Source organism: Canis lupus, chromosome 24 (assembly GCF_003254725.2).
Source record: "Canis lupus dingo isolate Sandy chromosome 24, ASM325472v2, whole genome shotgun sequence".
NCBI lineage: Eukaryota > Metazoa > Chordata > Mammalia > Carnivora > Canidae > Canis > Canis lupus.
Genome location: NC_064266.1, coordinates 47,221,662 through 47,248,890, shown reverse-complemented (window position 1 = coordinate 47,248,890; position 27,229 = coordinate 47,221,662). Strand labels below are relative to the sequence as shown.

The 27,229-nt window shown below is 70.1% G+C and overlaps 4 protein-coding genes and 1 long non-coding RNA gene across 8 annotated transcripts; 3 read left to right on the top strand and 2 right to left on the bottom strand.

The window, feature by feature from the left end:
- Window positions 1–371: 371 nt before the first annotated feature.
- FNDC11 (fibronectin type III domain containing 11) lies at window positions 372–2,925 on the bottom strand. Of its 3 annotated transcripts, none has more exons than XM_025470698.3 (2): window positions 2,815–2,925; window positions 372–1,462 (listed from the first exon to the last, which is right to left on the bottom strand). In XM_025470698.3, exon 2 carries the CDS (start codon window positions 1,457–1,459, stop codon window positions 458–460), a length of 1,002 nt encoding a protein of 333 aa, XP_025326483.1. In that variant the 5' UTR covers window positions 1,460–1,462; window positions 2,815–2,925; the 3' UTR covers window positions 372–457. The 3 variants fall into 3 exon arrangements, with proteins under 3 accessions (XP_025326483.1, XP_048956125.1, XP_025326484.1); XM_049100168.1 differs by lacking the exon at window positions 2,815–2,925 and adding an exon at window positions 2,668–2,687; XM_025470699.3 differs by lacking the exon at window positions 2,815–2,925 and adding an exon at window positions 1,940–2,213.
- An 8-nt stretch (window positions 2,926–2,933) lies between these two features.
- LOC112674270 (uncharacterized) lies at window positions 2,934–4,230 on the top strand. Its single transcript, XR_007405405.1, has 2 exons — window positions 2,934–3,084; window positions 3,714–4,230. It is a non-coding gene; the product is annotated as an uncharacterized LOC112674270 (long non-coding RNA).
- A 2,044-nt stretch (window positions 4,231–6,274) lies between these two features.
- Window positions 6,275–13,825, top strand: SRMS (src-related kinase lacking C-terminal regulatory tyrosine and N-terminal myristylation sites). Its single transcript, XM_025470696.3, has 8 exons — window positions 6,275–6,643; window positions 9,186–9,307; window positions 9,584–9,747; window positions 10,295–10,478; window positions 10,564–10,722; window positions 11,139–11,320; window positions 11,411–11,567; window positions 11,731–13,825. The coding sequence occupies exons 1-8, from the start codon at window positions 6,339–6,341 to the stop codon at window positions 11,922–11,924; spliced, it is 1,467 nt and encodes a 488-aa protein (XP_025326481.1). The 5' UTR covers window positions 6,275–6,338; the 3' UTR covers window positions 11,925–13,825.
- Window positions 13,826–13,887: 62 nt separating this feature from the next.
- Window positions 13,888–20,897, top strand: PTK6 (protein tyrosine kinase 6). Its single transcript, XM_049100390.1, is given in 16 exon segments — window positions 13,888–14,333; window positions 14,335–14,431; window positions 14,434–14,494; window positions 15,422–16,229; window positions 16,662–16,683; window positions 16,686–16,814; window positions 17,218–17,310; window positions 17,313–17,378; window positions 18,107–18,127; window positions 18,130–18,174; window positions 18,177–18,212; window positions 18,215–18,282; window positions 18,920–18,942; window positions 18,944–19,050; window positions 19,304–19,472; window positions 19,641–20,897. Coding segments are annotated over 16 exon segments (2,136 nt in total). The 5' UTR covers window positions 13,888–14,051; the 3' UTR covers window positions 19,750–20,897.
- On the bottom strand, window positions 20,727–21,787 carry PPDPF (pancreatic progenitor cell differentiation and proliferation factor). Of its 2 annotated transcripts, XM_035705626.2 has the most exons (4): window positions 21,570–21,787; window positions 21,298–21,481; window positions 21,052–21,229; window positions 20,788–20,912 (listed from the first exon to the last, which is right to left on the bottom strand). In XM_035705626.2, exons 1-3 carry the CDS (start codon window positions 21,622–21,624, stop codon window positions 21,115–21,117), a joined length of 354 nt encoding a protein of 117 aa, XP_035561519.1. In that variant the 5' UTR covers window positions 21,625–21,787; the 3' UTR covers window positions 20,788–20,912; window positions 21,052–21,114. The 2 variants fall into 2 exon arrangements, with proteins under 2 accessions (XP_025326485.1, XP_035561519.1); XM_025470700.3 differs by lacking the exon at window positions 21,052–21,229 and having other exon boundaries at window positions 20,727–20,912.
- Window positions 21,788–27,229: the final 5,442 nt, after the last annotated feature.

The window sequence follows — 27,229 nt, the reverse complement described above, 5'->3', positions numbered from 1 at the left end:
AGCTGCACTGGCCTGTGTCTCGGGGAGGCCCGGGCCAGGCTGCCTTGCCCGGCCCTCACCGCCCCGGGGCAGGCGTGCGGATGAGCGTTAGCTCCTTCTGGGGAAAGACTTCACTTAACCCGGACTGTCCCCGTGAAGCTACAGGTCCCCGTGGGGAACCCTGGCCTGGGGCAGGCGGGAGGGGCTGGGCCACGGGGCTGAGGCCCCTGGAGAATCCCTCATGCTTGCTCGTGGCCGCAGGTCGCCGGGACTGCGGTTTCTTTCTCCCGGGACCGGCTACCCTGGAAGGTCCAGCCTGGGCCCGCACCGGGGAAAAGAGGGCGGGAGCCCGGGGCGCCTGGGGCAGAGTCTGAAGAAAACACTCGCGTGGCTGCTGCTGCCTCTAAAACATAAGTAGGTTTGTTTCTTTGTGTGTGTGTGAGTTTATAGTCTTTATTAGTGGATAAATATTAGAAAATCATCTCTCAGAAAGTGTGGGCAGGGGCAGGCCCGGCTTGCCTAGCCGACTGGGGGCGCGCCCTTCGGGGGGCCCCGGCCTGGTGTGCAGGGTGAGGCTGTCCCGCCAGGGCTCGTACACCAGTGTGTAGCTCTCTGCTCTCTTGACGGTGAACTTGTAGGAGCGGTTGGGCAGCAGGTTGTGGATGTCGAAGGTGCAGGCGGCCACGGGGATGATGCCGCACTGCGTGCACTCCTGCTGTGTCCGTGGGTCCAGCAGCTTGAAGCGAAGCTCAAACTGCTCTGGTGCCGCTGGCTGGATGGTGACGAACCAGCGCAGGCTGACCCAGTCCTGGTGGGCCACCGACTCCTTTCGATCGAACACGACGGGCATCTTGGTGCTCAGCATGAGCCTGATGTGCGGGATCTTGGTGGCGCCGACGTCAGACACCAGGCGGTGCTTGATGTGCAGACGCCCGGGCACCATCAGGGCCAGGAAGCTGTCCACGACCGCCGACAGGTCGGCCAGCCGCTGCTCCACCAGGCCCCAGCCGGCCACAAAGGGCCGCGGGTCAGGCGACTCCAGCAGAGCGTCGAGCTCGGCGCGGCCGCGGTCCAGCTGCTCCAGCAGGTCCCCGAGCAGCAGGAGCTGGATCTTGGTCTGGGCGGTGCCCACCTTCTTCATGCGCTGGAACTTCCAGGGGTCGATGAGCTGGAACATGGTGCTGGGCAGCACCAGGGGGTTCTGGTCACCCAGGGCCAGGTGCTTGGGCAGGATCTCGATGTAGTAGGAACACTTCCTGAGCAGCTCCATGCGGGCGTGGTGGCGCTTGAGCAGCTGCGGGCTCAGCTCCGCCGTCAGGAACTCGCGCAGCGCCGCGCGGCGCTCCATGTAGGTCCGCCAAGCCGCCGGCGCCAGCAGCTGCTGCTCCTCCGCCTCCTCCGCCTCCTCCTGGTCCAGGAAGGACTGAGGACTGTCCAGCTTCATCTTGTCCAGGCCCAGGCCTGTCACCTGCAAGTTCATTGTCTGGGGGGGGGCGGGGGCTGTGAGCGGAAACAGCCCGCGGCCTCCGCCACCCGCGGGGGCTCACTCGGGTCAGTGTTTGTGTGCGGAGGGGGCGGCTCCGGGCCCGCTGCCCTCCATCCTGGGCCCCGGGGCCCGCCCCGCAGGAGCAGCTTATGGGGGAGCACGTCTCTCTGGGAAGGCGCTGCCGGAGGCAGGTGGCCAGGCTGCAGATCTGGGTAACACCGCCCGCTGGGGGGCAACCACTCGCTGGGGAGTCATTGTGATGACACAGGGAGGGGCGAGGCCAATGGGCTCTGGGGCAGCACCGAGCAGCTGTGGGGCCTGGCTGAGGCCTCAGGGTGCGCCCTGGGGACTGTTGAGAGGATTCGGTGTGATCCTGTCCGGGCAGCAGCAGACTCCCTGTGGGGGCCACCACCACCCTGCGGGCCTGCTACCCCTCCCTGTCACTGCAGGCCGGGGCAGGGGGCCAGGGCTCACCCAAACACAAGGCCAGCTGGTGCCTGGAGCCAGTGGAGGCGGCGGGGTGGCCGCTGGCCTCAGCTCCTGGTTACTGAGCCCCACTCTGTGCCTCGACGCCCCTCGGGGCGGGAAGATCCTGGTGCCCCATCTCATAATCGGGGTACCTGAAGCTAAAATGCCTTGTAGCTCCTCAGTTCAGGATCTGAGGCCAGCCGTCAACTCCAGGGCCTGACCCTCCTCCCGTGCCACCCCTGCCCCGGCTCCCAGCTCTAGGGGGCGGTGGGAGGGAGCTGGCTGGGGCAGGCGCAGGGGCGCCAGGACCCCCCCTGCAGGCTGCGCTCCTTGAAGGGCCAGCAGTCTGACGGCTGCCCTGGGCCCCAGCCGCCCCTCAGACGGGGAGACAGCCCCAGGTTCTGGGCCAGCCGCAGCCACCCAAGGCTTCGGTTAATCACAAAGAAAGTTGGCAGGAGCCCGGGGGTCAGCGGTTTAGCGCCTGCCTCCGGCCCAGGGCCTGATCCTAGAGCCCCGGGGTCAAGTCCCACATGGGGCTCCCTGCATGGGGCCTGCTTCTCCCTCCGCTCGGCCTGTCTCTGCCTCTGTGTGTGTGTGTCTCATGAATGAATGAATAAAATCTTAAAAAAAAAAAAAAAAAAGAGTTGGCAGGTTGAGTGACTTGCTGAGAGCGCCCCGAGCGGCAGGGCGGTGCCGACCCCAGTCTGGGCCCTCCCCAGAGGCCAGCCCTTCACCTTCCCGGGGAGAAGCCAGAGCAGGCCCTGGGCACCAGAGAGGGGGTCTGCGAGGCCGGGCCGGGCCGGGGGTGGCCGCCGCTGGGCCGCCCTGGGTCCCACTGTGCCCTCCCCGGTCGCCCCGCCGCCCCGCCCGCGCCCACTTGCCCTGCGTCCGGGAGCGAGGGCCGCCCGGGACCTGCTCCGCGCCGCGTCCTGCGGGTTGCCATGGCGACCGCGGCCTCTGTGCGCTCCGCCCGCGGGGCGGGGGCGGGGGCGGGGGCGGGGGCGGGGCGGGCGCCGCCGGGGTGTGGGGAGGGGGCGGCCCCGACTGGGCGACCGGCCGAGGTGTCCCGCAAGCCAAGCCCAAGTAGGCTCCCGCGGGGAGGAGTAAACTGAGGCTGGCCGCCCGCCTGCCCGGCCCTGTCCCGGCGCCCGGTGAGAGGGGAGAGCTGGGCGGCGCCGGCGGGTGGTGACAACTGCCTGGGCGGGTACTCCCCATCCGGCTGGACACATGGGGCCGCCAGGGAGCCCCTTCCCTGAGCCGTGTCAGCGGCCTGGGGCCTCCCCGCAGAGGCCCCTCTCGGACACCCAGGCGCTATTGGCCTCCTTGGGGAGGATGGGGGTGGGCGTGCCCCCCGGGTACCCTGGCGGCCCCCCAGGATAGGGCACCTGTCTCCGAGCTCCCTGCCAGCCTGTTCTGCATGCAGGGACTCCCCCCAGCTGCACTGGCCCCTCGGGGTGACCCCCGGCGAGCGGTGGCGGGGCAGTCCAGGCCTGGCACAGAGGCTGCAGAGGTCAGCCCTGGGGGGCACGCGGATGCCATTTCCGCCCCGCTCAGTAGATGCTCACCCTTGGGTTTGGAAAGGGGGTGCTGTGTGAGGGCTGGGGGGAGGCGGCGCTGGAAAGCGGGGAGCCCGAGGAGGAAGCCACCCCAGGCTGCAGCCCACCCCAGAGAGCCGGAGACTCCTGCCCTCCTGGGCCAGGTCTTGGGCCTCTGCCCTCTCCTCGGCCCCACCCCCCCTTTTTTTTACTTAACTATAAAAACTTAAATTCTTGGTTTTGAGAGAATTGTAGATTCTCAGGCAGTTGGAAGAGAATGATGCTGGCCCAGTTCCCGGAGCGCAAACATCTTTGATGACACCTGGTTGTGCATGGGAGGAGACGCAGGACTGGCCCATCCCGCAGCCCCCCCCCCCCACCTTCGGGGCCCTGGCAGGGGGGCAGTACCGGGCTCCCCTTAGGCTGGAGAGCCGTGAGGGTGGGGGCCTGGGGGTGGTGGGACCCCAGGGGCACAGACCCCACAGCGTGTCCTCCAGAGAGCGACCCCCTCCTCCCAGCAGAGCTGCTCGGAGCCCTCACCCGGGCCCTGCGCGCTGTGTGCACCTTCCCCGACGTCCTGGGCTAGTGGGTGCCACAGCAGCACTGTCCTCTGGGGCACCGGGGGCTCCGTCAGTGAAGTGTCCGCCTTCAGCTCAGGTCATGGTCCTGGGGTCCAGCCCCCTGCTCAGTGGGGAGTCCGCTTCTCCCTCTGCCCCCCTCCCCACTTGTGCTCTCTCTCCCTCAAATAAAATCTTAAAAGAAGCCTGTGCTCTGACCCCTTCCCGAGTTGGGGGGGGGTCCTCCCGTCGCCCCCACGAAGCACCATTCCTGTGGTTAGGGCCAGCGAGGAGGGGAGGCTTGCAGGCCAGCGGCAGAGTCAGGGCTGTGCCCGGTGGCTGCCCCGGAGCCCGGGCGTTGGAGGGCAGCAGCTAGACCAGCGGGTGCCAGGGAACTCCGAGAGCTGCCAATGACAAGGTGGACATAGTGGCTCTTGCTCCCAGCCCCCCTCCCCGGCCCTGGGCGTGTGTGTAAGTATGTGTGTGTGTGTGTGTGTGTGTGTGTGTGAGCACAGGAGGTGGCTTGGAGGGGAGGGGCTGCCGAAGAGAGTTGGTCTGGGGGTTTGTGGGTGGGGCGACGGGGGAGGGCCCGGCAGAGAGGTTGTGGAGTGGGGTGCTCCCTGTGAGCCCACTGCCCTCTCTCCCTCTGGGGGACGGGGCCTTCTTCAGCTCCCCCTCCCCGGTCCTCGTCACCTGGAGGTGGGCCAGGCATTCTTGGCGAGCCAGGTCCCCACTGCCCAGCACACTGTCCTGCTAAGAAGTGTCCCCACTGGAACCCCGTGGAGGCCAGGCCAGAGGACCGAGGGGGGCCCCTCCCTACCTGCTCTGACTCCTGGACGGAATGTGCTGAGTCCCAGCAGCTGGGACTCTGGGGCTTGGAGTCACTGGGAGTGTCCAGGAGGCATCCGTCCAGTGCTCAGTGCTTGACCCCAAGTGTGGGTGTGGGCGTGGGTAGCACACGGAGGGCCGTCCCAGGACCTGGTGAGGCCTCCCTGCGTCCCAGGGGGTCAGAGGCTCTGAGCCTGGTTTCCCAGGGGTGGGGCGGGCAGAGTCACCGAGAGGCGGTGGTGCCCAAGCTTCAGGTGTTCCAGGCCCTTCCCTCCAGCTGCCGACCCACAGGATGAGGGTCGTGCCCACCCTCCCCAGGCTGCCTGAACCCCAGAGAGCTGCCTTGGGGCTCCTCTGCAGGGTGCCGGGGAGGGCCAGACTGGAGGGCCGGTGACGTGGGGCCGTACAGTCTGCGAGCCTCGCAGGCGGCTCGGGCGGTCGAGTGCCCCGGGGAGCCCCAGGCTGTGCCCTGCTGCAGCTCCAACAGCCGCGGCGTGGGGCCGTGGGGCCGTGGGCAACCACATGGCTCAATCCAGCCCCGGGCGGCCGGGGTGTGGCCATCGGGGCCCCAAGGGGCTGAGCCGCCTGGGGCTGGAGCCCCCCCGCAAGGACCCTGCCCCAGGAACCCCGGGGCCGCCCTCCCATCCCGCCCAGAACCGGAGGCTGACCTGGCACCGACCCGGGAGCACAGCGGAGGGTGGCGTCGCCCCGGCCCAGGCTTCCCCGCCACCCTCTGTGCCGCCGCACCCCGCCCCTCCCCAGCTGGCTGTCGGGGTGTCCGGGCCGCGGGGGTCGGGTGCACGGCCCAGCACCGGGCGGCCCCGGGGAGCGCTCCTGCTGCTCCCGAGCCCCCCGGGGACACCGATGCTCCCTGCACAACGTGCAGCCGGGGCGCGGGGCGCTGACCGCACTTGCCAGCGCCGGGCTCCCCCGCCGGCTCCGGGCGGGCAGGGAAGGGCTGCGCAGGGCTTTGCGCCGAGGCGCGGCCCACGCCTACGGAACACCCGCCGGCGCCACGCGCGCAGCTCCCGGTCCTCGTCGGGAGCCCGGCCTCGGAGGGCAAGGCTCAGGTCAGGGCGGGCGCCCGCGTGCGCTTGCGCGGACGCCCCTTGGGCCCATAGCCCCGCCCCTCCGCGGCCCCGCCCCTCCGCGGCCCCGCCCCTCCGCGGCCCCGCCCCTCCGCGGCCCCGCCCCTCCGCGGCCCCGCCCCTCCGCGGCCCCGCCCCTCCGCGGCCCCGCCCCCTCCGCGGCCCCCGTGCGACCATAGCACCGCCCCTCCCGCGGCCACGCCCCCTCCCGCGACCCCCTTGAGCCCGTAGCCACGCCCCTCCGCGGCCCCGCCCCCTCCCGCGGCCCCGCCCCGCCCGCACCTGCTCGGGCCCCAAACACGTCCAGGCCGTCGGGGCGCGGCTGTCGCGTGCGGGGGCTGCAGGGCCGCCCTGGGCCCCATCCGGCCCGAAGCCCGGCCGCGGCGACGCCGGGGGCATGGAGCCCTTCCTCAGGAAGCGGCTGACCTTCCTGTCCTTCTTCTGGGACAAGATCTGGCCGGTGGCGGCGCCGGACGACGGGCTCCCCGGGCTCCCCGAGCGCACGGCGGACTTCAGCGCGCGGGGCGCGGGGGAGCTGAGCGTCCGCCGCGGGGACCGGCCGTGCGCCCTCAGGGAGGACGGCGACTACCTCTTGGCGCGCAGGCTCTCGGGCCCGCCCAGCCCCGGGCCGGTACCGCTCAGCCACCTGGCCAGGGCCGCCCCGGAGCCGGAGCCGGAGCCGGAGCCGCTCCCGGACCGCCCGTGAGTAGCACCGCGCCCTGGGGGCAGGGGAGGCACAGGCTTGGGGCCAGCATCGGCTCCTTCCTTCCTTCCCTCCACCGACCCGCCCCCGTGTGCCCGGGACCCTGCGGCCTTCCCACCTGGCGGAGCAAGCACGGGGTTGTCCTGGTTCCTGGACGCCGGGAGGGAACGCGGGGATGGCCCCGGCAGGAGCGGTCGGCCGGCAGGGCGGGGGCCAGACACCGGGGCCAGCCAGGCCCTCCTGCTGTCACATGGGGATTCAGCGCTGGCCCTGAGCGCACCCTGGGGCCTCTCGTGCCGCCTTGGCGGAGCGTCGCTGCCGGCAGGGCAGGGGCTAGGGTCCTGGGCGCAGCTGCGGGTGAGACGCCGGTGACACGCCGGCCCTGTGGTCCTGGAGCTCCCGATGAGGACCTAGGTGAGCAGGAGGCCATCCGCAGGCCGTGAGGGCGTGGGGGTGACCTGCTGAGCTGAGAGGTGCGCTCACCTGCCCCCTCCCTGGACTGTAGGCGCCAGGACTCTCCCTGCTGCACTGGGCCAGGCATGGAGCGGACAGGGCCCTCCCAGAGGGGGGCACGCGGGGGGGGGGGGTCAAGCCCCCACCCCCAGCACGCCCAGGAGCCCTGGGGCCAGCAAAGTCTGCAGGCGGGGGCGGGCTGGCGGACACCCGGCTGTTGGCTCGCTAGTCTGCGATCGTGGAGGGAATCGTGCAGGGCGGGGGCTCTCCCACGGGCTTGGGGAGGACGTGACCTTCAGCCCAGACTTAGGGTCTGCAGCTCGGGGAGCTCCTGGCACAGCCACTTGCCAGCTCCGGCTGGGTGGACATCGTGCCCCTCCCTGCCTCTCCCCTGGGTGCAGAGGGTCTGCCTGGATGTCGTGGCCACGGCAAGACCTGCTGTCTAGACAGATGAGACCCCGCTGGGGGGCACGGGGAGCGGGCTGGCGATGCCAGCGTGCATGGAGGTGATGGCCGGGTGAGAAAAGACCAGAAGCTGGTGAATAGCCAGCAGGGCCAGGCCCAGCTGCCCGGACTTCCCCCCAACACTGGCCTCTTGTCTGTGTCCAGCTGGGCTGGCCTGGGCCCCTCACGTCCTCTGCCAACCAGCGTTGGGGTTCAGCCTCGCTCAGGCCACGTCCAGTTTCCCAGGGGCCCTGGGCCTCCCCACCGTGTCCTGGGGTATTTGCATGTGCCACGGCAAGGCCTGGGTCACAGGGAGGCACCTTCTGAGGGGGCTCCGGGTGTCCCTACCCCGCGCCCGCCTACTGGCAGCCTCCGATGGGGAGGGGCGCACAGACCCTCTGCTTGCGGAGCTGCTCTTAGCAGAGGCTGCGGGGCTGGGGGGCACCGGGGCTGGGAGCGGGTGCCGGGAGGAAGCCGTAATGACTGTTTGCCTGGGCCCAGGATGAAAGGGCTGCCCACACTCGTGGTGTCATTTGCTGCAGACACCTGGTCGTCTGTCCCCAGGGCCAGGCAGGCTGGGCAGGGGGAGGACCCTCAACTAGTCTCCTGTCAGCCACTGTCCTGCCCCAGAGACTTCCCGAGGACTCAGCTCCAGGGGCGAGCTGGGGATAGGGACACCCGTGCCTCTGCTCCCTGGCGCTGCTGTCCCGGGCAGTCCCTGCGGCCCTTCCTAGGCGGGAAGCCGTCCTGGCCGGTGGGCCCCACGGGGCTGGGCATGCCCATGACTGACCACCTGGTCCATTCACAGGGGACACCCTGCTTGTGTCGACTTACTAGGCATCAGGCTTTGGGTCCTGAAGCCCCAAGGAGGGGTCAGAGCCACTCCGTGGCCCCTAGAACCCTGTGTCCCCCTTTAGGGTGGAAGAGGGCCGTGCTCATGGCTGTCCCTGAGGACGGGGTCCCCAGAATCCCTGGGAAGCAGGAGGTCCCAGGATGGGAAGCTGGGCAGGCGATGTGGGGGGGCGGGGCAGGAGCATTTCCATTTTCCTTCCCAGAACGAGGACCCAGGGATCCGCACCTGCTGTGACTCAGGTGGACTGCAGCCCAGATGGGGTGTCCGATGGGGAAGCCCCGGGCACCCTCAGCGTGCTCGGCTTCATGGGGGCAGCGTGTCTGCGTGGGCCGAGGGCAAGGGCTGGCCTGCACCAGGGGACCCTCAGGGGCGGACCTGGGGTGCCTCCCGCCCGACCTCCAGCTCTGGAGGGAGCTTCTGTGGGCCCCACCTGTCGGCCACGCGGGGCAGGCGGGCCATGCCCGTCCAGGGGCTTCGGAGCCTCGTGCTGCAGTCGGGCCCCGGCGGACCCCGGCCCCAGTAGGGCTCGGCAGTCGGGGCTTGGCAGGTCAGCCCCCGGCCGGGGCCGCCGTCATTCTGTGAGCCCGGCTAACGGGGAATCTGTCGGGCCGCACTGTCCTCCTGTCCCCTCCCCGGTGACTCCACAGGCGGGCACTGCGGGGAGGGCGATGCAGACCCTGCCCCGGGACCCCCGGCCGGTCCCCGAGAGCCAGCGGCAGTCGCGCTCCTAGGGGCGTGGGGGCAGGGGCCGCGGGGGCCGGGCCTGGCGCTGACGCCTTCTGCCCCGGCAGCTGGTACTTCAGCGGCATCAGCCGCGCCCGCGCACAGCAGCTGCTCCTGTCTCCCGCCAACGCGCCCGGGGCCTTCCTCGTTCGGCCCAGCGAGAGCAGCCACGGGGACTACTCGCTCTCAGGTACGCGGCGGGCCCCTGGGGTCCCCAGGCCGGGCTGCCCCACGGCAGGCCAGGCCCGCTCGCCCCACCCCACCTGCCTCCATCCACGCGCTGCCTGTCGGGGGGGGGCACCCTGGGCTCGCGGCCCCCCGCGGCCCACGCCCGCAGCTGCCCATGCCCCCTCCTTTTCCGCGAGGCTCCAGGCGTCTGCGGGGCGCAGGGAAGGCTGGGCCGCCACCCGGCCGGGGTGGAGGGAGTGGGCGGCCCGCACACGGCCTTCACCTGTGCCCACTGCAGTCCGGGCCCAGGCCAAGGTTCGCCACTACCGCATCTCCGCGGCCGCCGACGGTCTCTACCTGCAGAAGGGCCGGCTCTTCCCCAGCCTGGAGGAGCTGCTCGCCTACTACGCGGCCAACTGGAAGCTGATCCGGAACCCGCTGCTGCAGCCCTGTGTGGCCCAGGTGGGCCGGTGCCCCGCACCTCCTGCCCCGGCGCCCGGCCCACGTCAGGGCAGCGAGCAAGGCCACAGGCCCAGGCCTGTCCGCGAGCAGGACCAGGAGCCAGAAAGGCCTGGGAGCCCCGGGGGCCCGGCTGTGCCTCCACGCTCCAGCCAGGCCCTGCCTGGGCTGGCTCTGCCCCACGTGCGTGGCGTCGCCATCTCTGGGGACTCCCGGGGCTGCGGCGCAGGAGCCCTGGAGGCCCCACTCCCACACCCGGCTGTGCAGGGGGCGCGAGGGCTGGGGCAAGTCTGGGGAGGGGGCGCGGCCGTGGCCCGGGCGGAAGCCGTAGGAGGGACGCCGGGGGCCCTGCGCTGGAGCAGCTGCGCGCTGGCGGCGCCGGACGAGCCATCGTGCCCGGGCCGGGCGGCAATCCTGTTCCTCTGGTTTCTAATGACAGGCCTGGCAGGGCGGTAACGAGTGTCCGTGGGTGGGTGTCCACCTCCAGCAGGTGCCACTGAGGGCCAGGTCAGGGCCCGGCGCTCCGGGAGAAACCGTCCTTTGTTTCCAGGGAGCGGCAGGCGGAGGCTCGGGGTGCCCCCCGCCCCCTCAGAAGCTCCCCCAGCAGGACGAGTGGGAGCGGCCTCGCTCAGAGTTTGCCCTGCGGAGGAAGCTGGGAGAAGGCCACTTCGGGGAGGTGTGGGAAGGCCTGTGGCTTGGCTCCACGCCGGTGGCCGTCAAGGTCATTAAATCAGGTGGGTGAGGCCCTCTGCCCCCGCGAGCCCCGGGGCGGCCACAGGCTGCTGTGGGCGGGTGCGGCAGCGGTGCCCCCTCCCGCAGCCTACATGAAGCTGGCGGACCTCGCCAAGGAGATCCAGACACTCAAGAGCCTGAGGCACGAGCGTCTCATCCGGCTGCACGCCGTGTGCTCGGCTGGCGAGCCCGTGTACATCGTCACCGAGCTCATGCGCAAGGGCAACCTGCAGGCCTTCCTGGGCGGTGAGTGGCTGCCCCGGCCCACCCGCCAGCAGCCTCGGGGCACCCGGGCGTCCACGCGCAGCCCAGACCGCCAGGCCCCTTCCCGGCACGGCCTTGGGCAGTGCACCAGGTGCGGCCGTCGGAGGCCCAGAGGGGTGGCGGGCTCCGGCCAGCGGTGGGTTCGGGCCTTGGGCCAGTCCTGTGCCTTGTGGGGGCCCCGTCAGAGCACGGCGGGCCCAGGCTGAGCTGAGCGCAGCCCCGGGCGGCTCCCTGGTGTCTGGTTGCTCCTGGGGGCGCAGGCCAGGTCGCCAGGGAGCAGCCCACCGGGGGTCACCGTGCAGCACGGTGCCTGCTGTCCCCCCTTAGGGGCGGGGACCCGAGGCACAGAGAGAGGCATGGTGTGCACACCCGGCCCCTGACGGCGGCCTTGCTCGCAGGCCCCGAGGGACGGGCCCTGGGCCTGCCCGTCCTGCTGAGCTTTGCGTGCCAGGTGGCTGAGGGCATGAGCTACCTGGAGGAGCGGCGCATCGTGCACCGGGACCTGGCGGCCAGGAACGTGCTTGTGGGTGACGACCTGGCCTGCAAGGTGGCCGACTTCGGCCTGGCCCGGCTGCTCAAGGTCAGTCCAGGTGGGGACCACCGACCCCGCGGTGGCTGGGGGGAGGGCGTCGCTCCGCCGCCCGCCCACCGCTCGTGTCCCCTCGCCCAGGAGGACATCTACTCCCCAAGCAGTGGCTGCAAGATCCCTGTCAAGTGGACGGCGCCCGAGGCAGCCAACTATCGCATCTACTCCCCGAAGTCAGACGTCTGGTCCTTCGGGGTCCTGCTCTATGAGGTCTTCACCCACGGCCAGTGTCCCTACGAAGGTGGGCTGCGAGGGGGTCTGAGGGAGGAGGCGCCCCTGCCCTGGCGGCCGCTGGCGCGGAAGGGCGCCGAGCCTCCGGGGCGGGATCTGGAGAGCCGGGCGGTGTCCACGGCGACCCCGGGGGAGGAGAGGCCGCCCGCCAGCCCCTCTCACCGCCTCCGCAGGGCTGAGCAACCACGAGGCCCTGCAGCAGGTGACTCGAGGCTACCGGCTGCCGCGGCCCGCCGCCTGCCCGGCCGAGGTCTACACGCTCATGCTGGAGTGCTGGAAGGGCAGCCCCGCGCGGCGGCCGGCCTTCGCCACGCTGCAGGACAGGCTGAGCGCGGCCCACGGGCGCCTCCGCCCTGCTCACACGTGACCCGCGGCGCCAGGCACGGGGCTGGGGCCGGGCGTCCCTGCGTGGCCTGTGCCCGCGGACAGTATTGGCTGAACGCATCCGGGGTGCCGGCGGCCTGAAACCGCCCCTGGCCGTGGGCCTCGCACCCTGACACGCCCTGGCGTGCACGCGTGTGCACGAGGAAGGCAGACGCCCGCTCACACAGGAGGGGCTGAGGTCCTCGGCCGGCGTGACCTGGTGTCCCTGGAGAGGGAAGGTCCCCGCGTGGGCGTCCAGGGGCTGCCGGGCTGGTTCTGGCCCACAGAGGAGCCCTGCTCCTGGACCCTTCGCGCCCTCTTCCCGACTTTCTGCAGAGTCCCCCTGTGGCCCGTGCTGGGCTCCCAGGCAGACCCCGGGCACAGGGCACACTGGGCCCCCGGGCACAGAGACCGGTGCTCAAGGCAGCACCCTATAAATATACGTGGACTCAGACACACGCACAGACACGCATTCTGCGTGGGCCGCGACCCCCAGAACCACAGCGGGAGTGGGAGCTGGTTGGTCACAGCAGGAGAGCCCACCCCGTGGCCCAGGGCATCCTGGTGCCCGGATCAGGGGACCCTGTTCCCAGGGTGCTGGCCCCCAGCAGGCCCGAGACTCCCTGAGGCTGCGACCCAAGTGGGGGACATCAGGCCGGGTGGCTGCCCCGGGTGGGAGACCCTTAGATGGGGCAAAGGTCAGGCAGGCAGGGTGTCCGCCTCGGTGCTGGGGGCGCTGGGAGCCGGCCTGGCTGTGCAGGGTCGGGCGGGGGCGCGGCTGGATGCCGTGGGGTTCAGGCCACTGGCAACAACCGGCTCCTGGGAAGGCAGCAGCGGGCGTCCGGGTGGGCCTGCCCCACCTGGGCTGATCTCCCGCCGGTGGGGACGTCCGGGTGACACACGCGGTGCTGCTTCTCACTCCCCCGCCCGCTCCAGTCACCATGAGATGGTGTCCAGGTCCTCGCCCCCCGCGACCCCCGTGATGGCAACCGTGCCCGCAGAGGGCCCGGGGGACGGGAGGGGAGAGGCAGGCAAAGCGCCCCTGCTTCTTGGGCCTCCGTGCAGTTCGGCCAGCTCTGTACCCTCCCCCCATCACAGGCCCTGCCCGAGGGCGGGCACAGGGTCACCGGGACCCCAGAGCGGGCACAGATGCCTCGCAGGGCTGGGGAGGGTGCCGAGGTCACCGCAGGCCAGGGCAGCACGGAGGGAGGGGGCAGGCACTGGCCGGCTAGGCTGGGGCCAGCACCCCTCACCTCGGGAGGGTTTGGCCTGCAGCCCTGGGACCCCTGGGTCCTGCCCTGGAGGGTGGGGGGCCTCCGGGTGAGACCAAGGAGCCGGTGCGGGTGGAGCCGGCCGGGCAGTGGCCTCTGAGGGAAGGAACGTGCTGGGCTCGGAGCCATGAGTGGGGGTCTCGGCGCACTCCTGGCGTGTCACCAGCCACAAGCCGAATGGGTTCGGTGCTCCGGGGCCTCGGGCTGGCCTGGGCGGGGGGCCCTCCGTCCTCAGTACCCTCCTGCCTCCCGGGGTCGCCCACGGAGATCCCGGGAGGTGTGCGCTGAGCGACTCACCGAGGTGCCGGGACGGGTCCCCAGGGCACAGGGGACCGGAGCAGAGTGCCCAGGATTGGGGGTGGATGCGCAGAGGGGGCACCCCCCCCCCCCCCGCGCCGCCTGCTGCTGAACTTCCCGAGCAATACACGTTCCTCTTGATCCGCAACCAGACTGAGCCGCGGTGACTCCGCTCCCAGGACCACGTCGGGCAGGCATCACCTGCGCCTCCCCAGCCCTGGGCCTCAGCCATCTTCGCGCCGACCCCAGGGCGCCCCGGCCGCCCCAGCCCCCTCGGTGGGTGGTGGGTGGTGGTGGCCGGGAGCCCCCAGGGCAGGGAGCGGACGGCAGCGCCCACCTGGGCCTCAGGCAGTGGAGAGCTCGCCGTCCCTCCCGCCCCGCTGGTCCCGAGCCCCCGCAGGTTGGGCCGGGGTGACCTCCCACAGGCCCTGTCCTTCCCCCTCCCCCTCCCGCCTCACTCCCACCTGAGCCCCCACGGCTGGCCGGGACCCCAGGAAGGGCCCAAGTGGCTGAGGCCCGGCTGCGTGGCCACGTGGTAGACACGCTTCCCGGAGCAGGTGGGCATGACGGTTGCCCAGGCGGACCCGGCCTCAGCGGGGGGGAGAGGGGGGGTGCAGGAGAGAGCTGCTGGGCCGGCGGGGGGCAGCCCTGGGTGCCGGGGAGCCCAGGGAGAGGCCACCTGGTGGCTGCAGGTGGGGCCGCCTCCGCACAGGGGAGCAGGCCGGCTCCCGGCCTGGGAGGGAACGGCCGCGAGGCCAGGAGGCCAGTCCTGCTGCACCGGCCATGGGATCCCGGGCCAGGCCCACCCGGGGCCCCAGTACGTGGGCCTCTGGGACTTCCAGGCCCCACACGGACGGGGAGCTGAGTTTCTGGGCGGGGGACCTGCTCCGCGTGGAAGGAGGAGGACTGTGGGGGGCCGTGCTGCTGGATGTGGCCGGTGGGGCCTGGGCCAGGGCTACGTGCCCCACAGCTACCTGGCTGGGAAGGGGACGGTAGAGTCTGAGCCGTGAGTGTCCCCATGGCCCTGCTGGGTCACCCCAAGGGGCCCCCCTCCCGCAGCCCTCAGGACAGTGTGTGTTGCCCAGTGGCTGGGTCCTGGGGAGGGTTGAGGTGCGGGGCTGCTCCTGGGGGACACGCGACTCCACCTCCTGTGCCTCCTGTTGGGCTGGACGCCCCCACCTGGTCCCGGGACGGCGGAGTAGGTTTGGGCATGTGACATCTGGGGACAGGGGGCTGCAGGGGGACGTGGCCCCTTCTCTGGGCTCCCCCACAGTCACTTCATGGTGCCAGGACCCAGAGAGGACACAGGGGGTCCACCATGGGCTCCCGGATGGCCAGCCGAGGGCTGGGGTCTGCGTAGGGGTCCGGGGCAGGGACTAGGCCTTTTGGGGAGTGAAGCCTCACTCACCTTCCAAACAGCCAAAACCAGACGCGTGACCGACTTGGAGCAGGACGGCCGATGCGACAGGCCTGTCTGGGTGCAGGGGCTCCCGGACGTGGTGGTTGCCCCACGGCCCGTGGGAGCACAGGATGTGCAGGCCACCCTGGGCAGCCTGGCAGAGCCGTGTGCACGGCGCCCCACACTGCTCCCCTGAGCTCGGGGCCGAGAGCCGGCCTGAGGGGCTCTGTGCCTGCCTCCTGTGACCCGGGAGCTGCTGGGGCCCGGGCGAGGGGTCCTCCTCCTGCAGGGAGACCGGCAGTGCCATCGGACACAGCACGCTCTCACAAGGCAGGGTCCCGTGACAGCGACAGGGCAGAGCTGGCCACGGCTGGTGCAAAGGCCCTGAGGTCCCCACATCCTAGTGCATTTGAAAAGCAGGAAGGAGGAGGGTGGTCGGAGAGGTGAGCAAATGAGATTCAGGGTGTGCTAACGATCAGGGCGGGCGTGGGGCCTGGGGCCCCGGGTGGGGGCTCCTGTTCATGACGCCTGAAGGAACAGGGACCAAGGGCAGAGCTGGGCAGTCACGCCCGGTGGTCCAGGGCTGGTCCTGCCCCGTGCCGGCGCGTGTGGGCACCCGTGGGCCCGTGTGCGTGAGCATCCGCTGAGCCTGGCCACGCGGTTGCTGAAGCCCAGACCCCGGGGTCCCACTCATGTCCGTGGGATGGGAGTGGCTCTGACCCCACAGGTGGCACACCCTGGGCCCTGGGCAGGGGGCAGCGGTGCCTGCAGCCCTTCTGGGTCACTGCGGCCTTTCCTGGGGTCCAGCCCGGCCCTGTGGCACATCCGGGGTCTCCGAAGGCCAGAGAAGTGGCCGTTGGGCAGGGACGGGATCATGGGGGCTGTGAGTCGGGGAGTCGGGGCGCAGCTGGGAGGATGTGGGGTCAGCAGCCCCGGACCGCCCCGCCCCGTCCCAGGTGGCTCGGCCGCATCTCGTGCTCCGAAGCGCCGCACCGGCTGCAGGCCGAGGACACCCCGGGCACCTCCCTGGTCGGGGCAGCGAAAAGCCGGGCGCCGACTACGTTCTCTCGGGTACGGCCTCCGCGACCCTTGGCGCCAGCCCGTGGCCCCCCGCGGGACTCAGGGTCCTCCGACCCGGCCCGCCCCCTCGGTCTGTGTGTCCGCCCAGACTCCCCCAGGGCGGCTAGTTCCTGGGGCCCCGGACGCGAGCGCCTCTGTCCCCTGCGGTGCGGGACAGGCGGGCCGTGCGGCCACGTCCTCCCGCGGGCTGCCCGAGCTCCCGGAGCATCACCGGACCCGGAGTCTGTCCCACGGCCCACGGCTGACCGTGCCCTGCTGGAAGGTAGGCCGCCCGCTGCCCCCCCCACCCCCGTGCACGGCCCTCGGTGTCACCCAGGTGGAGGTCGGTGTGTCCTGGAGGCCGTGGTCCCCCAGAGCTGGCGGCGGGGGTGGGATGTGCCTTCCCCCGGGCCAGGGAGGGGCCGGTTGTGCACCCGCCCCGCCCCGCGTCCCCTGTCCTGCGTCCCTCCAGGCCGGGGCAGCCTGGGGACAGGGCGGCTAGCTGAGTCTTGTGTGAGTGGCCGCGGCCGAGGTCACTGGCCTGCAGGGGCCCTGAGGGTGTCTGCGGCGCCCGGGAAGCCTGGCCACAGGCCGGACCCTGTGTTGCTCTACATTTGAGGGCAGAGCGGGGCCCCCGTCCTGGGGTCAGAGGGGGGCATCCCTGAGGGTGGACTGGGGGGAGCACCCCTGGCCTGTGTCCCTGCTGTCCCTCCAGCTCGAGCCCAAGCCCCTGCCCCACGTGAAGGCTGGGAGAGGCCATAGGGGGAGTTCACGCTCTGCAGGAAGCTGGGGTCCGGCTACCCCGGGGAGGTCCTCGAGGGGCTCTGGAAAGACCAGGTCCGCGTGGCTATCACGGTGATTGCTCGAGGCGAGTGGGGCCTCGCGGAGGGGGCGGGCGGCCCAGCCAGCCCGGGTGTCACGGCCTGCGCGCAGCACCCACGGCAGGGTCCTCTGGCGTCCTTTCGATGTATGTGCTATTGCCTAAATGCACTTATTTAAGAAAGCAATTTTAAATTCTTAATGTAAATGGAAAGCCATTAAAGTGAGTAGACCCCTAGAAACCTGCCGAGTCCTCTAAAATCTCCTTTCAACTCACGAGGTCCGGATCCCCTTCAGGAGCCAGGGGCTCGCAGGAACACACGTGGGGGATGTTCCGCTTTGCACGTGGCCTGGGCGGGCGTGGGCCGCGTGGAGCAGCCGTGACGCCTGGGGCGGGGGGGGGGGGATGGCAGGGCCGGGGCCGCAGCCACCCAGGCCTCCTGCCCCCACAGGTGACCTCCTACACCAGCACACGTTCCAGGCGGAGGTCCAGGCCATGAAGAAGCTCCGACACAAGCACGCCCTGGCACCGTAGGCCGTGGCATCCGGGGGGACCCCGTGTACATCGTCACGGAGCTCATGCCCAAGGGGAGCCTTCTGGAGCTGCTGCGGGGTGAGCGGGCTGGCGGGCGGCACCCGGGCTTCCTCTCTGGGGTCCTAGTGACCCGTGCTCGCTGGAGGGCGTGGGAGACGTGCAGAGAAACCCCTCGTGGCCCCGTGCCAGGCACAGGCCTCCAGCACGCCCTTCTGGCTTCCGGACACGCAGCCTGGGTCCTCCCTGCTGTTCTGGAAGGCGCTGGCCCTTCCTCCGGGGTGTGTGCACGGGCACTCGCCCATGTGCACACGAGTCACAGCCCTCGCCCTCTGGGACCTCATTTAGCACCCGCAGCACACACGGCCGCTGCCCGTTAGAGACGCGAGACAACGCGGGTGTGCCGCAGGACGGGCGGCGTCCACACGCGCGTGTGCCTGCCCAGACTGTAGCACCAGGGACGCTGGGTGTCAGGCGCGCAGCGTTCCCACGGGCCCACGACCACGTGCACCAGTGGAGCCGCCTCGTGTGTTCGCCGGCGCTGAGACTCCGCGAGGTCCTCAGCCGTGTCAGCGCTGCTGTGACGGACGCCCCGGTCCTTACGCCGCTCAGTTCCTATCACTTTAGTGTCCATTCCCGGAAAGGAAATTGGGGGAACGGCGACGGGGTGTGTACAGTCCGTGCCTGCGCCCGGACCCAGACCCGGCTTCCAGGAGGGCTGCGACAGGTCCACTGGTCCCATTTTTGCATCAGGCCCTGCCTTTGCAGCCGGGTCCCCGAGCCCCTGACCGCGGCTCCTGCCCCTGCAGACGCCCACGAGGAAGCCCTGCCCTCTCGGAGCTGGTGGGCCTCGCGTCACAGGTGGCCGAGGGCACGTGCTGCTGCAGTCGCAGCACTACACCCACCAGGACCTGGCCGCCGGAGCGCCCCCGGGGGGCCACACGACATCTGCAAGCCGGGGACTTCGGGCGCCAGGCTCACCAAGGTAGGCGGCCGCGGCGGGCGTCCAGTGCCTGCAGCCGGGGTGTCGGGCGCGGGGGGCCGCCCAGCCTCGGGGAGGCCGCGGGCGCAGGAAGCTGCGAGGGGACAGGCAGGCCCCCCCCGGCCCGGGCAGCCCGGCCTCCCAGGCCCATCCGCGGACCCCCTCCACGCGGTTTAGCCCCGAGCCCCGCGCACACTCAGCAGCTCTACAAACAGCCGCGACACCGGGCGCCTGACAGGGCCTCCGGCCCACGCCCCTCAGAGCCAAGTTCCCGAGCCCTTGAAAGCCACGAACGCGCGCGTCCGCTCCGAGCGGTCACCACGGCCTCCTGCGCTGGCCGCGCTCCCAGCTCCGATGTCCCCGCTGACGGCCGGCGTCCAGGGCCTCGGCTCCCGGGCTGCCGTCTGGACGCCGCGGCTCCGTGCTCGGCGCGAGCGGGTGCTGCCGGGAAGGCCGTCTCCTCGCCCACCCGGTGGCCGGCAGCAGGCAGGACAGGCGGTCGCACGGCCTTCCCGTGCCCAGCCCGCTGGGGGCAGCCCTGTGAGCCCGCGGTGTGAACACCTCGCCCGCCTCCCGGCGCCCCCAGGGCCCGTGTCCAAGTGCCTCCCTCTGGGGGCACCTGCGCCTGATCCGGTTGCAGGAGGACGTGTACCTCTCCCAGGACCGCCCCCGACGCCCCCTCCCCAGCGCTTTACTCCATCGGATCTGACGCCTGGTCCTTCGGGATTCTCCTCCACGAGATTTTGAGCAGGGGGCAGGTGCCTTATCCGGGTACTGGGCCCCCAACAGGGTCCCTGACGGGGGTGGGGGGTGGGGCAGGAGGGTGCCATCACCTGGACCCGGCGCGTGCACCAGCCAGCCCTCCGGGGGTGTTAGAACTGTGTGCAGGGGTGCAGCGGGCGGGAGCTTGGCCCAGGGTTTCCTGCCAGGGCAGCAGATGGCAGTGTGGCTTCCTAGGGGGGAGGGGAGGGGAGGTGGGCGCCAGCTGCCGGCCCCCGCAGCCCCTCTCGCCGCCCCCCCACAGGCATGTCCAACCACGAGGCCTTCCTGAGGGTGGACTCGGGCTACCGTGGGCCCTGCCCCCCCGAGTGCCCACCCACCGCACACAAGCTGATGCTCTCGTGCTGGCACAGGGACCCCGAGCAGAGGCCCTGCTCCAAAGCCCTGCGGGAGAGGCTCTCCTATGTCACCAGGTACGAGGACCCGCTCTGAACGACCCCCTCCTGCTGCACCGTGGAGGCAGCTGGCCCAGGACCCGGGGAGAGGGGCTGGGTGCCACCCTGGGCCTCAGATCAGGAGTACGGGCAGAGGAAGGTGCTAACACGCTCCTTGGGCCACGGGCCCACCCTGTCCCGGCGCAGTGGAGGCGTGGCCCCTGCTGTCCTCCTGAGACTCTTGGACGGTGCCGCAGCTCTCCACAGCCAACGCCAATTCCAGAACCCTCCAGCGCCTGGTTACCCTCCTTCCTAAAGGGCCCAGGGCTCACCCTGTGCCATGTGGCCCAAGCCTCCTCCTGACTGGGGGGGGAGGGACAGAGACTTCCCAGGACGGACTGTTGGCTCATGGGGCTCTGCTGTCTGCCAGCCGGGGCTGGGCGCCGTCCCTGCCTTCCTGCCATGGCAATCAGCAGCTGGAGGGCCTCATCTGGACACAGCCCGAGCAGCTCTCAGGCGACCCTCTGGGGCCCCTATCCCACCCTGGGTCCATCTGATGAGGTGGGGATGGCCTCCCTAGCCAGCCTCCTGCCTGGACAGAGCAGACAGGACGGGGCTGCAGCCCCAGGGAACCGCAGGCTCTGCCCACACCTGCGATTGCTGGTGCGCAGCTATTTATAGCCCACTACGGGGAAGAGGGGCAGGAGCGCAGCCAGCAGAGCCCCTGACCTCCCTCCCGAGGCTGCCCTCTCCTGACCAGCACAGCCGGGCCAATCTGCGCTGGCCGCTGCGGTGTGTGGGCACTGCTTGTGCACCGGCCCGCCCGCCCAGGAGGACACGAGCACAGGCTCCCCAGGTCCCTGGTTGGAGCTGGTCCACAGCTGGGTCACCTGTGAGGAATGGGACACCCCTTTACCCCCTTGCCACTCAGCGTTAGTTTTGGCTCCCTGTACCCAGGACGTGTCCCACAACGGCCTAGAAGAGGCACCACCGTTATAGGAAGGCTCCTGGAGACAGTCTGGCCCTGTTCCCTCCCTGCAGTCACGAGTGGGGGGCAGGGGCACAGCTCCCTCTAGCCCAGGGCCCTGAGGGGAGGCTCCCTGTCCAACTCCTGAGCCTGCTCTCCCCGGCTCCCACCCCCTCAGCAGCCAAGGCCCCACACTTGTGGAAGCAGCTTGCCGGCCTCAGCCTGGGCCGGACCTGGCAGGGGGCTCCCCAGTGAGGGGCCGGGGGACGGCCCAGGGAGCAAGGCCAGCTCCTCGCCCCCGCCAGGAAGTGAGGCTGAGAAGGGTCTGGTGACTTCAACCCCAGGCCCCGGGGCACACGGCTCAGAGCTCACGCACACCACCAGGGCCACTGGCTGCTTGGAGTTTATTTTCCACTTGGTGCAAGGCACACAGTTCCAGGGTGTCGGGAAGGCTCGCGTGCGGCTTGGACAGTAAAGAGTGGGATTCTCTCAACTTCCTTTTTGGTGTTGTGCTATTTTGATACAAAAGAACCCAACAGCTTGTGCTCGCCGCAGCCTGCCTGGTCCCTAGGGCAGGGCGGGAGGGGAGGGGAGGGGAGGGGAGGGGAGGGGAGGGAGGGGGTGAGCCAGGCCCCCCGACGAGCCGGGCGCCTCGGAAGCCTCGGAAGCCTCGGAAGCCTCGGAAGCCTCGGAAGCTCGAAGCGGTGCTGGCGCTCAGGACGGCGGCCCGGGGTCGGCTTGGCCAGGCTGGCGCCCGGGCTGCTTCCTCGCGGCTCGCAGGGCCGAGTCGCCGGTGCCGGCGCCGCCGGAGGCCTGGGGAGGCTGCGGGCTGGGGGAGAGCCTGGCTCAGAGGCGCCCGCCCGCCCCCCGCCCGCCCGCGCCCGGCCGAGCACTCACCGCGCCGGCGACTGCAGCACGGTGGCCGTGGACGCGAGCGCGGACCTCCCGGAGAAGAAGCCGGCCCACCAGGGGCCCGCGGCGGCCGTGGGGGGCCTGCCCTCGCCGGGGCGCTGCGGGGCGGCCTCCCCCGCGCAGTCGGCGCCGCCGCACGCGCTGTTACCGGACGCGGAGCCCAGGCGGCCTGCGGGGGGGGCCGGGTCAGCCTGCGCCGCGCCGCGCCGCGCCGCGCCGGGCCGGGCCGCACGGGGCGGGGGCGAGGCCGTACTCACGCCGGTAGTAGTCGTGCGTGGCCACGAGCGAGCCGCCGGACGGGATGGCCGCCATGACGCCGCCGCCGCCGCCCGCGCCGGGCCCCGGAGCTCCCGGCCGGCCGCCCCGCCCCCACCTCGGCGGCGCCCCCTCGCGGACCTCGGCGCGCGGGCACAGGTGGCGGGGACGGGGGCGCCGGGCCACGGACGCCGCGGGCACCGGAGACCGCGACGGCCGCGCCGCCTGCGCATGCGCGGGCGCACCCGCTGGGCTCGCGCCCCGGACGGAGGGTGCCCCGCCCCCGGCCCGCGAGGCCCCGCCCCCGACCCGCGAGGCCCCGCCCCTCTCTGAGGCCCCGCCCCCGTCCTGAGCCCCGTCCGTGAGCCCCGCCCCTCTTCGAGGCCACGCCCCGTCCGTGAGCTCCGCCCCTTTCGAGGCCCCACCCCCGTTCGTGAGCCCCGCCCCTCTCTGAGGCCCCGCCCCCGTCCCGCGAGGCCCCGCCTCCGTCCTGAGCCCCGTCCCTCTCTGAGGCCCCGCCCCGTTCGTGGGCCCCGCCCCTCTCCGAGGCCCCGCCTCCGTCCGTGAGCCCCGCCCCTCTCCGAGCCCCCGCCCCCGTCCTTGAGCTCCGCCCCCTTTCGAGGCCCCGCCCCTGCCGAGCCCCTCCCTGCGAGGCCTGGGTCCCAGCCCGCTGGCTCTAGGGGAAGTCCAGCCCCAAGGCTCCGTCCCTGGGGAGGCCTGGCCTGGGATTAGGGTGGTTAAATGACCCTCCTACCCGGTCCTGGAGCAGAGCTCTCCCGGCCTAAAGGAGGCCTCTCCCCCATCCCACAGCAGGGCTTGTCCACCTTCCTGAACCCTAGCAGTCCTCTGGGATCCAGGACCCCAGGTGGTCCAACCTGTCTCCACCTCTCCCATCCTTTGGAGGTGGTGGGGGCGCAGGGCCGTGGCCTCCTCTCATCGGGCCTTCTCTGGGGATGGGGCCCATCCCACTCTCCTTGGGGCCAGACTGGGGCGTGGCTCTGTGTGCTCAGCCCTCTGAGCAGGCCCCAGCAGCATAGCCTCCCCGCAGCCGTGGGCACCGGGTGCTCCCCAGGGGTACTGTGTGTGTCGGGCCCTGCAGCTGGACCTGTGGTGGGCACAGCCCTTCAGGACATCAAAGTAGGTGCCCGTCCCCGTGCGGGTGTCTCGGGAGCTGACTCCCTGGCGGCCAGCACAGCGCTGGCCTTCCCACAAGGCACAGGGTGCAGGAGAGGGTGGCAGTGGAGGGCCGCAGGGGCAGGGAGGCTCGTGTGCACGGTGGCCATGTGGGGATGCCTCCCCTAGCTGGAAGCACAGGCCCCCTGCTTGGGGCAAGCCCAGAATGTTCCCCTGCAGTGAGGGGGCCTCAGCACACCCTGCTGTGTCAGGAGGAGGCCTCTCCTGTTGTGGACATTCAGCCCTCCCCAGCCCCCGCGCCGGCCTCCCTCTGTGCAGGGGGCCAAGTTCTGCGCTCGGTATTCCTGGCCCTGGCCGGGCAGGCTCTGGAGGAGTGCATGGGGCTTCAGGGAACAGCCCCGAGGAAGATCTCATGACCCTTTCCGCTGGGCCCGCCACATCTTCAACACCCCCCCCCCCCCCCCCCCCCCCCGCCCAGGACCCCTCCAGGATTCCTGGGCCTCACTCAGCAGACAGGAGGTCGAGGCCTCAGGAAGGGAGGGGCCTGGCAGCCGCTGGAGAGGACCCCCTGTCTGGCTGGGTGGGGGTCACGGCTGCAGACTTTCCGACCATGCCCCGGCTTGGGCAGCAGTGTGGCCCAGGGCACCGTGGGGGAGCGGCAGGCTGGGTAAGGCTCACTGCTTCTCCACCTCCTTCATCTCTTCCCCGTGGACCAGTCCCCTGCTGCCAGTCCCCTGCTGGCCCACGGGGAAGAGGACAGGTCCAGGGGCTGTCAGCAGGGGGTCAGCCGGCTCGTACACGCAAGGGGCACAACACTGCCAGGCCTGTGCATCGGGGCGGGTAAGGAAGCTCCTGCTCTCTGCGGGCTGTGCCCAGAGGGTGACAGGTGCTGTGGCAGCCCCAGGGCGGGAGGCGCACAGGCCCAGGCCCCAGGAGCCCTGGGGAGCAGCGGGCGAGATGGGCCCACCGGCAGGGTACCCGCTCCCCCTGAAGCCTGGGCCCTGCCCCCCGGGAGGCCCTGACACCGCCGCAGCCCGCACCTGCTCCCCTCGGTACCCAGGCCCGGGGCTCCCAGGGGCTCCTCGTGTCGGGCCCAGGCCTGGGCTCCTGCGGGCAGAGGCTTCTGGGAGGAGGGCAGAGGGGCCAGGCTGGGGCCTAACACCCCTGCTCCAGAACCTCCATCAGAGGGGCAGGAGCTTCGGGCGCTCACGGGAGACGCGAGGCGAGTTCTCAGGCCAGGCCTCTCCCTAGGCTGGAGCTGGGACGTCCCGTGTTCTCTTCCACGTCCCAGAGCGTGTCACACAGCCACGTGGCAATGCTCCGTCTGCTTTGATGAGGTCTGGTGGCTCTCGCGTGGTCTCTCTAGCTGCAGCCTCCAGGCCCTTCCTCACCCTGTTGGGGCCATGGGACACCCCACCCTGCCCGGGTGCAGGCACGTGCTGGTGGGGACTCTGGGCCGAGCACCCTGCAGGGCTGAGGGCCAGGCCAGCCGTGCCCGGGGTCACCCTGCGGTAGGCCGGGTCAGGGAGCCTGGGCAGGCAGGGCACATGGCCTCGACCTGGCCGCGGCCACCTCCCCGTGGGGCTGCCTCCCGTCGAGGTGTCACAGGCCAGGTCCTCGCGAGTGGTGGCTGGAGTCGCGGGGTGCGCGCTGGGGGGGGGCTGGGGGGCGGAGCAGTGGGGCCTGTGCAGCGCTGGAATGAGAGGTTCTGTGAGGGGTGGCTGGTTGGCAGGGCCTTTGCCCCCAGCGCGCTCGGCCAGCACGGCTGCCGGGGGACCGGGTCCTGGGGCCCGGGGGCTGGCGGCGGGGGCTGTGCGCTGACCACCCCCAGGCAGGGGCCTTCCCTGGAGGACTCCGATGCCCATCCCCGCAGGCCACCCTCCGGCCACCTGCAGGCCGCCTGCCACAACCCACCGCCTCCCCAACCTCGCTGGCGTCCTCAGGAACAGAAAATCCGAAAGGGGGCGGTTTTCCTTGAAACTGTAAACAAGGGGGCCCCCGGGTGGCTCAGTGGCTGCACATCTGCCTTCGGCCCAGGCCGTGACCCCGGGGTCTCGGGATCGAGTCCCACGTCGGGCTCCCGGGATCGAGTCCCACGTCGGGCTCCCTGCATGGAGCCTGCTTCTCCCTCTGCCTGTGTCCCTGCCTCTCTGTGTCTCTCATGAATAAATAAATAAAATATTTTTAAAAAATAAAAAATAAATCAAAGGTTGCTGCTAGAGGGCCTGGCTTGTCACTCCGGCCGCAGGTGTTTGGGGTAAGGGAAGAGCAGGGCTGGGGCTCTCGGGGCTCAGGCTGCTCCCGGAGAAGGAGGCCCCTGGGGACCACAGCAGCCCAGCCCTGCCCCCCACCTTTGGGTCAGAGGTCTCCTTCCCCAGACCGCAGCTCTGTGGGCTTCCCTAGCAGGAGCTGGTGCCTCTGTAGGTGATGTCCCCCTCCGCAGGAGGAGGTAACGCTCCAGACTATGGGGGGCACTTCCTGCGGCCGGATGATGCCCTGGGGGCGGGACCGCAGCCCTTCCCATCATCTTACCTGTGGAATGGAAAGAGCCCGACTCACGGGCTATTTTGAGGTTAAAGATGCTTCACGTAAATGCTTAGACCAGTACCGAGCACGTAGCAGGTGCTCAGCGAAAGGCATGAGCTTTATTAACAGCGCTTTTCACTGCTGGAAATTAACCTAATTTGTTTACTAGGTGGTTAAGTAAAATTTGCAGGAGGGGGGTGCCCGGGGGGGGCTTAGTGGTTGAGCATCTGTCTTTGGCTCAGGGTGTCACCCCGGGGTCCCAGGATCGAGTCCCACGTCGGGCTCCCTGCGTGGAGCCTGCTTCTCCCTCTGCCTATGTCTCTCTCTCTGTGTCTCTCATGAATAAATAAATAAAATCTTTAAAACATTTAATAAATATATTTGATGAAAGGGTGAATTGAGTAATAAAAGATATTACAGATGAAGGAGTGAGGAGGTCAACATTCTCTCCAAAACGCAAATGTAAACCTGGAAAAAAAAAATGTCAGAAACAGCCATTTTAGTGTTCTGAAATTCAACCCAAGGCACACAACAAACTGGAAAGGGTTCATTCATCAAAAATACCGAACTTTAGGATAAAATCCAAAATTACTCAGCATAAAAGCACCAGGAAAAGCGCAGTTGGTGCGGGAAACCACAGCAAACCCCGAGACACTGAGACGTCGAGATGCTGGACGATGTGACAAAGGCCATAGGGCAGCTGTCGCAGGATCGGAGCCGCGGGCACTCGTGAGCACCCGTATCGAGTGATGGGGAACGAGCTTTGGCAAAACCCAGCATCCGCTCACGGCAACTACCCAGCAGACGGGGAATAGAGGAGAGGGTGTGCGATGGATCGTGGAGCAGCGATGGAGAACTTAGGGCCGGCGCGGCCAGCCTTGTGCACGACGGAGAGGGACCGCGTCTTTGCCCCGGGACCGGGGACTGTCCACTGCCGCCGCCGCCGGTATCCTGCACCTGCTGGACGCGTCAGCCGGCACAAGGCCAGAAAGAGAAACAAAAGACACACGGACCGGCCACGAGGAATGAAAGCATCCCTGTCCACTGGTGGCACGACGGCCTGTCATCAAGGACCCCACAAAAAAGCTGAGTGAACAAGCGTGGTGAGCAGGAGGCGGCGTTAGTTCCCTTCCACGGGCCGCTGACGACTGGAAGCAGACGCGTAGACACGGCCATCTATAAGGTGCGTCCCGGCCGTGAGACACTTAGGTTTAAACCTGGCAAAACTTAGGTGCCAAACATAAAATGCCAACGAGAGAAGCCAAGGAAGATGAGGGAAACAGAGGCTGAGCCCAGCGCACACGTCCAGCCCTGCGCCCGGCGCAGGCCAGGGACGACGGCAGCAAGGTTTCAGAGGAGAGACGAGCAGTCCCCGAGCTATGTGACAGACACATGAGGCATCAGCACTAGGACGTTTTTGGAAAAGAAGAATGTGCAGGAATCACAGCCCCCAAATTGGGGTGACATGCCTGTAACAGAGGAGCCGGCATCGTGCCACCGTGACCCCAGTCCAACGCGTTGGCCGCCGCCCCCAGGAGGCCCTGTGCTCACGCAGTGGTGCCTCCCTGGGCGCCTCCTCGCCCTGTGGCCAGGAGTCTGCCTTCTGCGTCCGTGGGCTCGGCCCGCGTGGGGGCTCCTGGGTCCGGCTTCCTTCCCTCTGCCGGGCGATGGGGCTCACGCACACTGCAGCGTGGCACCCGACGTCCCCTTTTCCAGAAAGATCGCCGTTGGTGTAAAGGACACGCCACAGAAGCGACGCCCCCGACTGTTGCTCAGCGTGCGGCCCGGCGGCGTTGGGAGAGCCCTCACTGCCGCCTGCTCCCGGCGCTTTCACCCGTGGAACTGGGACTCTGTCCCCATTAACAGCCCCGGAACCCCTGTGTCCCCCGATGTTGTCCCCGCCACCTCCTGCGGGTGCAGCGCCACCGCCCGTCTTTGGCTCCACTCTCACCCTCGGGGTAGAGCTCGTCCTCGTCTGAAGGTCACGTTGTTGACAGGAGAC